The sequence below is a fragment of the Neovison vison genome, chromosome 2 (assembly GCF_020171115.1).
Source record: "Neovison vison isolate M4711 chromosome 2, ASM_NN_V1, whole genome shotgun sequence".
Classification (NCBI taxonomy): Eukaryota; Metazoa; Chordata; class Mammalia; order Carnivora; family Mustelidae; genus Neogale; species Neogale vison.
In genome coordinates, this window is record NC_058092.1 from 222,748,478 (window position 1) to 222,760,595 (window position 12,118).

Here is a 12,118-nt window from a genome sequence, read left to right on the forward strand (position 1 = left end):
TTGCTGATGCCTACATTTGAGAGTATATGAGTGATCTCATTTGAGAGTATATGAGTGATCTGAGCTTTTTGAATATGAAATGAAATTGGGCTTTGAGCTCAGGATATCAAGGAGGGAGGAAGGGAGAGAAGTGAAAGTGGTGGGACAAGACAGATGTTTTTGCTAAAAGAAAATGCTCAAGTCTCTCTTATTACATATGTCAATCCTTGGAGGCTTTTGAAGACCATCTAGGGGTAGCTGTAAATAGAAGCTGTAAATGTTCTGTGATTCTCTCTTGGCCTTTGTAGTTGTAGTGGTTGTAGACAGAATTCAGAAAAGCTTTTACTTATGCTTTACTTATGCTTTTACTTATGAATATTGTGGTTTGCTTAGTATGTGGCTCAGGAGCTGTAATGTCTACATGTTTCTCCTGAGTGCTTGGAATATGGCTACAGAGTGAAATAATAATATTTTGGATGTATTGGACTAAATATTATTAAAATTAAATATATGCATATCTTAAAACTATATTTACTTGTTCCTTTTTACTCTTTGAAATGTGGAGACTAGAAAATTTAAAATTTCCTATGTGACTTACATGCATTATATTTCTGTTGTTCTGGAGAGTTAGAGTTGAAGAGATGGTTCCAGTCCTAATTCAGGAATTTAGGTGCACAGTAAACTGGATTGGCATACTTTAATCCCATACCCAAACTCTAATCCCAGGTGGACCACTCTCCCTTCACCAATGTAGTTATGCTGAGTAATAGCTTCATTGGTTTTTTAAAAATAACTTTTAATTTCAGAACAGGTTTGGATTTGTAGAAAAATCACAAATAAAGAGAACGCCTATATACCCCATGCCCAGTTTCCTCTATTGTTAACATCATGTATTAATATGATACATTTGGTATTATAGTCAGTGAGCACAGACCGATACATTATAATTAAATGAAGTCCATACTTTGTTCAGATTTCCTCACGTTTTGTTTTCTTTATCTTTTTGTTTTGCCTAATGTCATTTCACTATTCTAGGATCCAGTCCGGGATACTGGAAAACATTTAGCAGTCAGGGCTCCTTATGTTCCTCTTAGCTGTAACAGTTTTCTCAGGCTTTTCTCTAGACTTCAGTTTAGGAGGAGTGCTTGTAGGGTATTTGAGAGAATATTCCTCAACTGGGATTTGCCTGATGCTTTTCTCATGATTAGACTGGAGTTCTAGGTTTGGGGGAAGAAGATCACAGAATAACACACTGTTTTTATCACATTATATCAAGAATACTGTAACTTATCACTACTGATGCTAACTTTGATCACCTGTCTAGGTTTGTCAGGTTTCTCCACTGTAAAGTTACTCTCTTGCTTCTTTTCCATACTCTTCGGAAGGCAGTCGTATGCACAGTCCACACTTCAGGCCTGGGGCATCACATTCCACCTCCTTGAAGGCTTAACATTTATGTAAATCATTTGGGATCCCCTACAGGAGAGATTTTGACTATTCTTCTCCATTTACTTAGTCAGTTATATACATGGGTTTATGATATTTATTTCATTCTTTTTTATTGTGTTCCAATACTACTTTATTTTGTTGCTCAAATTGTTCCATCTTTGACCTTTGGAAGCCCTTTACCTGGCTTCTATGTCCTTTTGATAGATCCCTATCATTGCAGGCTTGTTTTTTGTTTTTCTTGTTTTGTTTCTTTTTCCTTTTTAGCACTTTCTTGCTTTCTGGTATTATAAAATACTCTAGTATCAGCTTGTGTTTTTCCCATACCAGTCCCAGATTCAGCCATTTCTACAATGAGTCCTGCTTCCATTTATTGAGAAGTGGTGTTAGAAACCAAGACTTAGGGGTATCTGGGTGGCTTTGTGGGTTAAGGGTCCGACTCTTGATTGAGTCTCAAGTCATGAAATCGAGCCCTATGTCAGGCTTCATGCTTAGCAAGGGTTCTTGGGATTCTTTCTCTCCCTCTCTCTCTCTACCCCTCCCCGTACTCTCTCTCTTAAGAAAGAAAGAAAGAAAGAAAAGAAAAGAAAAACAAAACAAAACCAAGATCTGGATGCTGGGTACTTATTGCTACTGGGGTATTATTCCTTCTAGTCCTTCTGAGCTGGAAGACAAGGAAGTACATATGTGTACAAGTAAATCTTGTATATATACATATCAGTATTTATATGTGTAGCCATCTATAGTGAGCTAAATATGAGTTCATATTGCTGTCTCCAACCCTAATCCATTATTACATGGATCATTCTAGAATGGCTTTGTTTCTGTTTTGACCATTCTCTATGTGCTACATAGTGTAGTATTAGTAATATGTCCATTTTTAAGTTCTCCAATATAAAAATTTCCTCTATTAGTGGTTTCACTGTACATTTCCCAATGCATAGTTTCTGCTGCTCTTTTATCCAAAAATAGCTACAATGTACAAAGACAGGTGCCAGTTACTGAATTTAAGTTGGCCTGACATATACACTACTTTTTGGGGGAGTGCAAGACTGAGTACTTCTTTCAATACTAACAAAAAACATGCATCAAGCACTTCCGTTAATGTTGAGTGACCAAGAAAAGATCATACTATGCGAAGACTTATGTGTATACCAGCATTCATCAATCCTATATGCAAAAAAAAGAGGGGGATGAAATTTGTTTATGTAGTATATTTTATGTAATACATTGGAGGTTAAGAGCTCAGTTCGGGACAACAGACCTTTTTAAAATTCCAACTCTGCAATTTATTAGCTGTTTAACTTTGGAGAAATTATTTAATCACTCTGAGTTTACATACTTCCCTGAGAATGGGATAGTAACTAGTATCTCCAAAGGACCATTTGGAGGATTGACTGCAGTAATGTTCAAAACATAGCCCTGTGAAAACAATGATAGCTGTTAGTCATGAGATTCTGAATCCTAGGACAGTGCCACTTGTAAAGGGGATGGCATTTGGTGTGAAAAGCTCGAAACTGTCTTGGAAATTATGTAGGAGTAATGCTAGAAGTCTGCCAAAAACTTAATGTTGGTAGATATTTCCAAGGTCATCTCATTCAGTCTTTCTTTCCTTCCTTTCTTCCTCATTCATGCTTTCCTCCTAAATCATCACCTTTTCATTCTCTTAAACATGTGAGGAATTTAGTTGGAGAGGGCTAAATTCAGAGTTAGGACAAAGATCTGACAAGAGTGGTCCCTGCTTCCAAGGAGCTGGAAATGAAGGGGAGGAGGAAAATTACAGAAAGCACTTTCTTGTGACCATCAGAGCCACTAGAACAGAGTCCAGAGGTCTGGGAATTCAGAGGGAATTAAGATCTATCCCAGGAAATCACCTCAAGGAGAGGTGGGATTTTGCACAAAAATAGGGGGAAAGGTATATTAAGAGAGGTTGCAATAAGTGGGTGCAGTTGGTTTCTTGTTTTTGACTTCCCAGAATCCTCTATTCTATTTTCTGATAGCAGCACCTCAACTTTCCATTGAGGAAATACCTAGACCCAGTCTTGGTGGAGCCAATAGGCCACCATGCCCTTTACAGGTCAACAGGTGAACATATTACCTGTTGAGTGGAATTCGAATTGTGGACAGAGTGAACCAAGAGGAAAGCATGCCACTACCGCTCTAGACTCTCCTTTTGCAGAGACTGTCAGTGAGTTCTGCTCCCTTGGTACCCCGAGGTACTCCTTTCTGAGCCTGGGGACTCATTTTTATCATTGACTCTATGAGCCACTCCATTTTATTCTCATGATTCTCCCTCTAACTCTAACAGCTATCTTTCTAATAATTTCCCTTTTTTGGCTTAGGTTAGTCAGTTCTGTTGTAGTCAACCAAAGAACACTGAGTGGTAGCTTAAACAAAAGGTTAGAGCAGGGAAAAAAAAAAGAGGGAAAGAATGAGATTTGGGTAATAATGAATAGTCTGGGTAGCATGTAACATGTACACTGGAGAGCTAGTAGTTGGAAACAAAGTTGGAAAGGTTGCTTGGATCTGGAATGTGAAAGACCTTGACCTCTAGGCTTAAGTGATACAATCAAAGCCACATTTTAGGAAGCTTAAGTGGTGGAGAGGAGCAGGTATGAAGACAGGGAAAGCTATTTTTGTAAATGTTTGCACAGTCCTACATTATTCAGTTAACGCCAGTTTTCAAGAACTGATCATATGACCATCTCAGTGCTAGATTTTAGGACTATAAAGATAATTAAGACATGACTAAAGCCTCCAACCTAGAAAATAAATCAGACCTGTAAGTGTGGGAGATAAATTACTGGAATTAGGTAAGGGTTGTAGGTGTTTTCCCTAAGAGAGAGCAGCTAACTTCTTTGTCGGTTTAGGAAAGGCTTCAAAGAGGTGATGATTTCTGAAGTGAGTTTTGAATAACAGTTTGGCAGGCAGTCACAGTGGAGGTGGGCATAGGCCTTGGGGTTAAAGGTTTTTGGTCCTGGAAATATATTAGGATTAGAGATAAAGATTTTGGATCATAAATGTATAATATGAGAGTTTAAAAATGAGAGTGGGTGAAATTGTCCAGGAACATTGAGCATAATCAGAAGAAAAGCAAGGATTGAACTGGGAATGCCGATAAGTTGAAGGATAAATGGAGGAAAAGTTGCTGGCAGAGGACACTGAGACAGAAGGGTATGTGTAGGAGGATCAGAAAATCAGAGTGTGCTGGAAGCCAGGAGATAAAAAAGTGATAGGATGGGAGGAGCAGAATGTCAGATACCACAAGATTAAGTCGAAGTAGGACCGGAGAATGTCCATTTGGGCAAAGGGAAGGTCATCAGACTTCGGGTCATTTCAGTGGACTGGTGGGAGTGAGAGCGAGATTACCAGGAGGAAATGGAGAGATGAAGAAGGGAAATGTGACTGTGGATGGAAGAGAGAGAAATTAGTAGCAAACGGGAGTAGTGGACAAGGATGGCCTCTTCCTTTGTTTTGTTTTGTTGATGTGAAAGACTGGTGCTTCTTAGTCCTGAAGGTCCAGCATGGACTTTCCCAACAACTGAACACCTTAAAGAAAACAAGATATTCCTTCAGCTATGTAAATTCATAATCTCACCCTGGTCCAGGATGGGCTTGTTTTATTTCATATTCTGCTCCAGCATAAAAATAGTGTGCTTCTCCTGTAACTTGTGGAGATGTCGGACAGATGATGTGTTGCAGGAGCAAATAAATTTGGGGTCCTATACTAGATTTTTAATCTGGCCTAACTTTTCAAAGACAAAAGTCAAACTGAATTTTAATTTCAAGTGTGCATTTTTCTTATTTGGAGCATGCACAAAACACCTTATGTGACAGCTCCTGCCCTCCCCCAGTTTGGGGGGAATCAAAGGGAAGGGGTTGGGGGTGGCAGAACCTAATTATGATTCTAGCAAAATAATAACTTCTACTTAAGATTCCCCACTTAGTGTTGACTATCCTTCTGAAGAGTTAGTCAGCTGCTAAATGTTGTACCCATTTCAAGCTTCATGACCTCTCTAGTTTGTTGTATTAGTTAGTCATTGTTAGGTTTACAGAAACCGAATTTTAAAGATTTATTTATTTATTTCAGAGAGAGAATGAGAGAGAGAGAGACAGAATGCATGCCATGTTGAGGCGCAGAGGGAGAGGGAGAGAGAGTCTTAAGCAGACTCCATGCTGAGTGCAGAATGCAATTCGGGGCTCGATTTCAAGATCCTGAGATCATGACCTGAGCCAGAACCAAGAGTCAGATGCTTAACTAACTGCCACCCAGGCACTCTGAAACCTAACTTTTAATAAAGAAATCTGTTAGTTCAAGAAAACAAATCATGATAAAGTCATGCAAAACCTGTTTCAGAGTTACCTGGAACCAGAAATTAATGAATGAAATCTACCTACCTACCTGCTTACCTACCTACCTACCTACCTACTACCTGCCCCTCAGCTTTGTTTCTTTTTCAGTGTTGACTTCATTCTTAACCACTGCAAAGTGGCAGTCCTTGAAGCTAGAACAATGGATACCAACAGCTTCTAGATTTACGTTGTCATATAACTCTACCAAGAAAGGGGAAAAGACTTTGCTGTTGCTCTAGAACTCTGAATGGTCTACTTGAGTTGTATGCTGACTCCACTTCCACCCGCCAAACCAGTGTGGCAAGAGGGATTGATCCACTGGGATCGGTCCAGCTAGGGTGTGGAGCGCGTGTTTTGCTGAGTCACTGTGACCAAAGGCGCAGCAGCATAGAAGGAGATAACATCTCCCACCGACCTGCTTGGTGAAGAAGTGAGCCTCACAAGAGTGGGGATACTGCCTGAGGAAAGAAGGATGCTAGACACAAAACCGTAAATGTTCAGTAGATTTGCTTAGCACAAGACTGAGGCATAGTCCCTGAGTAAATGGACTGATTGTTTTGGAATGAGAGTGAGACATTTTCTGAAAATACCCGCTAGGACATACCTGTCCCAGGAAGGGGAGCTACAGCTGGGTGATAACTGAATGGTTGTAGAGTTTGAATAAGCTACATTCAGAGACTTAGCACTTCATAATTCTAAGAGTACTTTTACTTGCATCATCTTTGTGAGCTAAAAAGAATTAGCTATTTTAAATTTCCATTTTAGAGAGTACTAACGGGGTCTCAGGAAAAAAAAGAACACTTTTTTATCCAGGATCCCACAACCAACCAGCAAAGTAGGTAGTGACTTTGGGTTTAGAATTAGTAGTCCAGACTTCAAATATTTCTTTCATTATACCCAGTTCTTAATGAAAGTACAGTCTTTTAAAGGATCATAAGATCATGCCCCGTTTCAGGAATTATTTTGGTATGTGACTTGCCCCCCCAAATTTTAATTTATATTCTAGTTAACATATAGTGTAATGTTCGTTTCATGTGTAGAATTTAGTGATTCATTACTTACATACAGCAGTTGGTGCTCATCTCTATGAGGGCACTCCTTAACCCGTCACCCATCTACCCCATGTGACTTTTAAATTGTATTCATACGTCAGTTTCTCCCAGTTTATTAAAGTCATGACTGGACTCTGAAGACTTCTCGTGCAACAAGGAATGGTTTGCTATTGTTGACGCAGTTTCTTCTAAAGGACAAACTAATTTTTGTTTTCTTTTAGAAATGTAATAGCATCTTTTCATAATTATGTAAAATCCATAGGATTATATATTTCCATGTAGCCTAGACTCAGTGACTTAAAAATGGTTCCTGACCCACCAAAGAATGATCTGGTCATCTGCCTGGTGTGGTAATTGTTTACTCTGACCGGAAAGGAAAAGGCATGTAAACATAGAAGTTTTCATGTATTAAATTACTTGTATTCCTAGCAATTCCTTGGTATTTATTGTTTGTTTCAGATGAGAAGAAGCAGATGGTTGCAAATGTGGAGAAACAGCTCGAAGAAGCAAAAGAACTGGTAGGTACAGACATGGTCATGTATTTTAACATACAACCAGAGTCTTTTCTGCTGATGCCTTCCTCTAGCCTGTTTTATACTATGTGGAAATGTGACACTTTTCTGATTAGCATTTTAAAATTTGGACCTCATCAGTTTTTAAATTGAAGAGAATTTAATAGTTTCTTGGGATTTTATGCTTCTTAATTAAAGTGATTCACTTTTTAATTCCACCTTTAATTTTTATTCCTTCATAATACTTTTCATAATAGCTAGAAATAGCTCATGCTTATTAAAGGCATACTGAGTACCAGACACTGGATTAATCATATAACTTGCTTTATAATATTTAATTTTCACACAAGCTCTGTGAGACGAATGCTATTCATCAAGAAGTGTTAAGGATCTGAGGATGTTCCCCTACTTGCTTTGTAGAAGGTGAGCTTGCCACAATTTCACGGATGTGGGCAGAAGACAGGAGATTCCTAGGTCAGAGAGAGTTTTATTACAGCAAAAGGTGCTGTCAGAATTTCAGCACGCTGCCTCAGGTCCCTGAGCCCCAGCTCCCACAGAGTGCTGCAGGTTGGCCTGGAAAAGTCCCCACACTCAGTGGAACACCTTACAGGAAGGGAACCTGGAGCCTGGGAAATGCCCTGCTTTGTAGCAGTCTGTGAGCGAGGCTGCTGTTTGTCCCCGAGGGACACAGTATTTCCTCCCCAAGGGCTGCTCTTTGTAAATATAACTCTGAGAAACGGCTTGAGAAAGGAGTGGTGAGGGCCTCACATTCTTGGCATGCCCAGCATGTGGGAGCGTGAGACACCCACGGAGGAGTGATTCTCTATGCCATGCTTGTCCCCATTTTGCAGATGGGGAAACTGAGGCCTAGGAAGATGAAGTAACTTTGAGATGCCACACCGAGCAAGTGGCAGAGTACGGGCTTGTATTTAAATATGCCGAGCCCAGAACTCCAGCTCATCCACTATTTCTTGATAAAAATAAACTTGCAAATCAAGGAACAAAAAGTATTAAAAGATATTGTGTCCCAGTTTTTGGTTTTAAAGCCAGGTATCACAAGGATGACTCTACCTGTTACTGCATTGTGTTCCCAAATGAGTGTGTCACTTTCCTAAATGCTGAAGGGCGCTACTTGGGGTTCCTTCAGAACGTACTTACTGATGTACTTAGAACAGTTCCCCAAGTGCGTTTCTGGTGATGGCTGCTACCTGGGAAATTAGCTAGCTGAGATAAGATTGGAGGTTGGCATCTTTCTCAGTTGTTTTTCTACAGAATCTTCTTGGACCCTGACGGAGGCTAAGAGGCATTATGAATCTCCAAGAAGGGACGGTAGGAGGCAGCTAAAGTGTGGAGTATTTCCAAGCTTATATGACTGACTGAATGACTTTTGCTGACAGGGCCATACGCAAGGGGCTGCCCTTTTAGGGGTTCTGTAGAAGTAGGTGGCTGTCATTCCCTGAGACACAGCAGACCTCTGTTCTACGACTTGGAGGGCTGAGGTAGCAAGCTGCACTGCACTGCCCTGTCTCCTCTGGCTCTCCTGTAGCTGTCAGAATGGTGGACGCTCTCTGTGCCCCAGAAGACTCGCTTCCCACCCCTCTGTGCTGTCACTGGGCTCTCCGGCTTCGAATGTTTGCCTCTCTTTTGACATTTCTCCCTTTTTGAAAATACTTTTATCCTTACTTTGTTTTCTTTTTATATTCAACTATTTCTCATGGTTTCTGGCCTTCACGCAAAAAGACGAACCTCCTGCGTAGTGTAGCTGCTGATCAGGACAGCCCTTCTCCCATCGATAGTACAGTGAAACTGCTCAGTTGTTTGCCTCCGAGTTGACCCCTTCTATTGTTGTTGAGTTCCCAGGAGCAGTTCTTCTGCCTCAAAATCTGTGTTTTGATTTGTCGAGCCATCCAGGTACTGATTGTTAGAAAGGTGGTTTCCTAATAACCAAGATTTTACTATACCAAGAAGTATAAGACATAGTCATCTCCTCATAGAGTTCGTAGTCATCCTCAGTCATGACCAACCCCAAGAGTTCTAAGATAGGTGTTTCTGTTTGTTTAAGATGATCAAACAGCTGATTTACTGAGTTCCGATGACATCCTTGTTAAGGACACTGTTCATTGTATTACATCCTCTCCTTTGGATGAGGACCCCGGCAGAAAAACTTCTTTTTGATCTCACTTATTAGGATTACTTGTGTTTCTGCTGAGCAACTGGCTTGTATTAGTCTCTCGGACCCTGTTCGTCTTGTGATTACCGTGTCCCCCACATGGTGTTGTTGGCTGACTGAACGTTGGGACGACACGAAACAAGTTCATGATAGCCTTATTTCTGGTTTCATTGGAAATGCTTGTTGTGTGTTTCCTTTTTTTTTCTTACTCACCTACTGTTAATTTTGCTTTCAGTGTCTTTGTAAAATGTCTTAAACAGAAGTGTAGTTAGCGCTTAGGTTTTCAGTTACGTGCCCTTAAGCAGTTATTTGGATGATCTGTTCATCTTATTAGAACTAGGTACTTCATGATGATTTCAGAGAAGTGTTGTTTTTTTTTTTAAGTTTTAAAAAGATTTTTCTTTATTCATTAGAGAGAGAGAGAGAGAGAGAAAGGGAGCACAAGCGGGGGGAGGGAGAGTGGGAGAGGGAGAAGCAAACTCCTCATTGAGTAGGGAGCCTGACTTGGGGCTCTGTTTCAGGACCCCAGGATCATGACCTGAACTGAAGGCAGATGCCCAATTGATTGAGCCACCCGGGTGCCCCCAGAGAAGTATTTTAAGACTTCCCTTTGCTCAGTGACAATTTAACTTATTGGTGCTTCACATTTATGTTGAGACATGGCAAGAATTTAAGTGGTCACTGCTTAAATCAAGGCTAATGAAAACTCTCTCTCTCTCAGAAAAAATTAAGGACCATGAATTAAAACATGGTTTTCTGGTTTATCTGAGAGCTACTATCATTACTCAGTCTCTAACGCTGGACAAGTAGAAGTTTTATTAGTGATAAGCTTATAGTAGTCATGGAAATAACTCATTAAAAGGTAAACTATAATAGCGGCATTTTTGGGTACGAGTTTATTTGACATGGTCTGAGCCAACTTGCTATTGGTGGTGGTTTTTATTTTTTAATGCCAGGTGTAAATAAGCTATCTCTGCTACCTTGTGTCTATACCTGCTGTATTACCTCTGTGTTATCAGTAATCATCTCTGCTATTAACATTAATCTAGCGATTACCAAGCAAGAGACACTGTTGTAAGCACATTATTGGAATTACACCATATAATCTCTACAGCTGTCCTACAGAAGACATACTATTTTTAGAAAGGAGAAAAGTAAGGCCCAGAAGACTTAATAAACCCGTCCGAGGCTGCCCATCTAATAAGTAATGGAGCCTGATGTGGACGCAGGCGTCTGACTCAAAAGTCTGTGTTCTTACTCATCACACTGTTTGTTTTGCCTCTCATTAAATGCGCATGTGTGGTATCCAAAGTGTTATTAATGCCAGATTCTTGGAAAGTATGTGGCTGAGATCTCAGTGAGCTTTGTGTAATTTAGTAGATGACTGTATCCACTCAGTGCCATATCGACATGTTACAAAGGAGAAGGAGTGGGGCGCCTGGGTGGCTCAGTGGGTTAAGCTGCTGCCTTCGGCTCAGGTCATGATCTCAGGGTCCTGGGATCGAGTCCCGCATCGGGCTCTCTGCTCAGTGGGGAGCCTGCTTCCTCTTCTCTCTCTCTGCCTGCCTGCCTCTCTGCCTGCTTGTGATCTCTCTCTGTCAAATAAATAAATAAAATCTTTAAAAAAAACAAAAAACAAAAAACAAAGGAGAAGGAGTTACACTGGAGGGTCAGACCACATATTGATTTTCCTAATCAGAAAAGAGTTTCCAGAAGAATTTTCACCAAATGACTAAAGCTGGGCTGACATTTTATAAATTTTGGGTGGAAGTAATGGTTTGTTTTATGTTCCCATAGTCCTGGTGGTTTAGGGTCAGAAGACCAGTCCAGGTGAGGTTGGACTGAATGATAGGACACACCAAAGGGTTGTTATTATTGAGGACATTTGGATTAATGCGTATGTTAAAAAAAAAAAAATAGGGCATCGGGGTGGCTCAGTGGGTTAAGCCTCTGCCTTCGGCTCAGGTCATGATCTCAGGGTCCTGGGATCGAGCCCCGCATCGGTCTCTCTGCTCAGCAGGGAGCCTGCTTTCCCCCTCTCTCTGCCTGCCTCTCTGCCTACTTGTGATCTTTGTCTGTCAAATAAATAAATAAAATCTAAAACAAGCAAACAATCAAACATTCTTGACAGAGTGAGTGCTTTGGCACTCTGCGTGGCACTAGCAAGCAGTCAGGAACTTCACTTGTTGCCGCAAACAAAAGTTAAGCCCCAAAGCAGTCCGAGTGTCACTTGATCTTGGGCAGTGAGCGCTCTCAGCCTGGCTCCTCAGGTGTAAAACGAGAAATTGGGATTAAATCCTTTCAGCTCTAAATGTCTGGCCAAATAAAGCATAAGCATATGGTTGAAGTCACGTTTTCCTCTCGCCCTGCCAGCTTGAACAGATGGATCTGGAAGTCCGAGAGATACCACCCCAGAGTCGAGGAATGTACAGCAACAGGATGCGAAGCTACAAGCAAGAAATGGGCAAACTTGAAACAGATTTTGTGAGTCAGACTCCCCCTCTGTCATATTTACCGCTCTTTCATCTGTCTTCACCTGTGTTTTCTGTCGTTTCCGCCACACGCCTCAGTGAGTCCGATGAGCATCGTCTCCAGGAGCCGGTGCA

At 40.8% G+C, this 12,118-nt stretch overlaps 1 protein-coding gene across 8 annotated transcripts in view; it reads left to right on the forward strand.

Moving 5' to 3' along the window:
- VTI1A (vesicle transport through interaction with t-SNAREs 1A) overlaps positions 1-12,118 on the forward strand; it is a 355,306-nt gene that overhangs the window by 3,861 nt on the left and 339,327 nt on the right. For all 8 annotated transcript variants that reach the window (XM_044240514.1, XM_044240518.1, XM_044240515.1 and 5 more), the window contains exons 2-3: positions 7,290-7,348; positions 11,886-11,996. In XM_044240514.1, the coding sequence (XP_044096449.1) occupies positions 7,290-7,348; positions 11,886-11,996 (170 nt within the window). The remainder of the gene's footprint in view (positions 1-7,289; positions 7,349-11,885; positions 11,997-12,118) is intronic.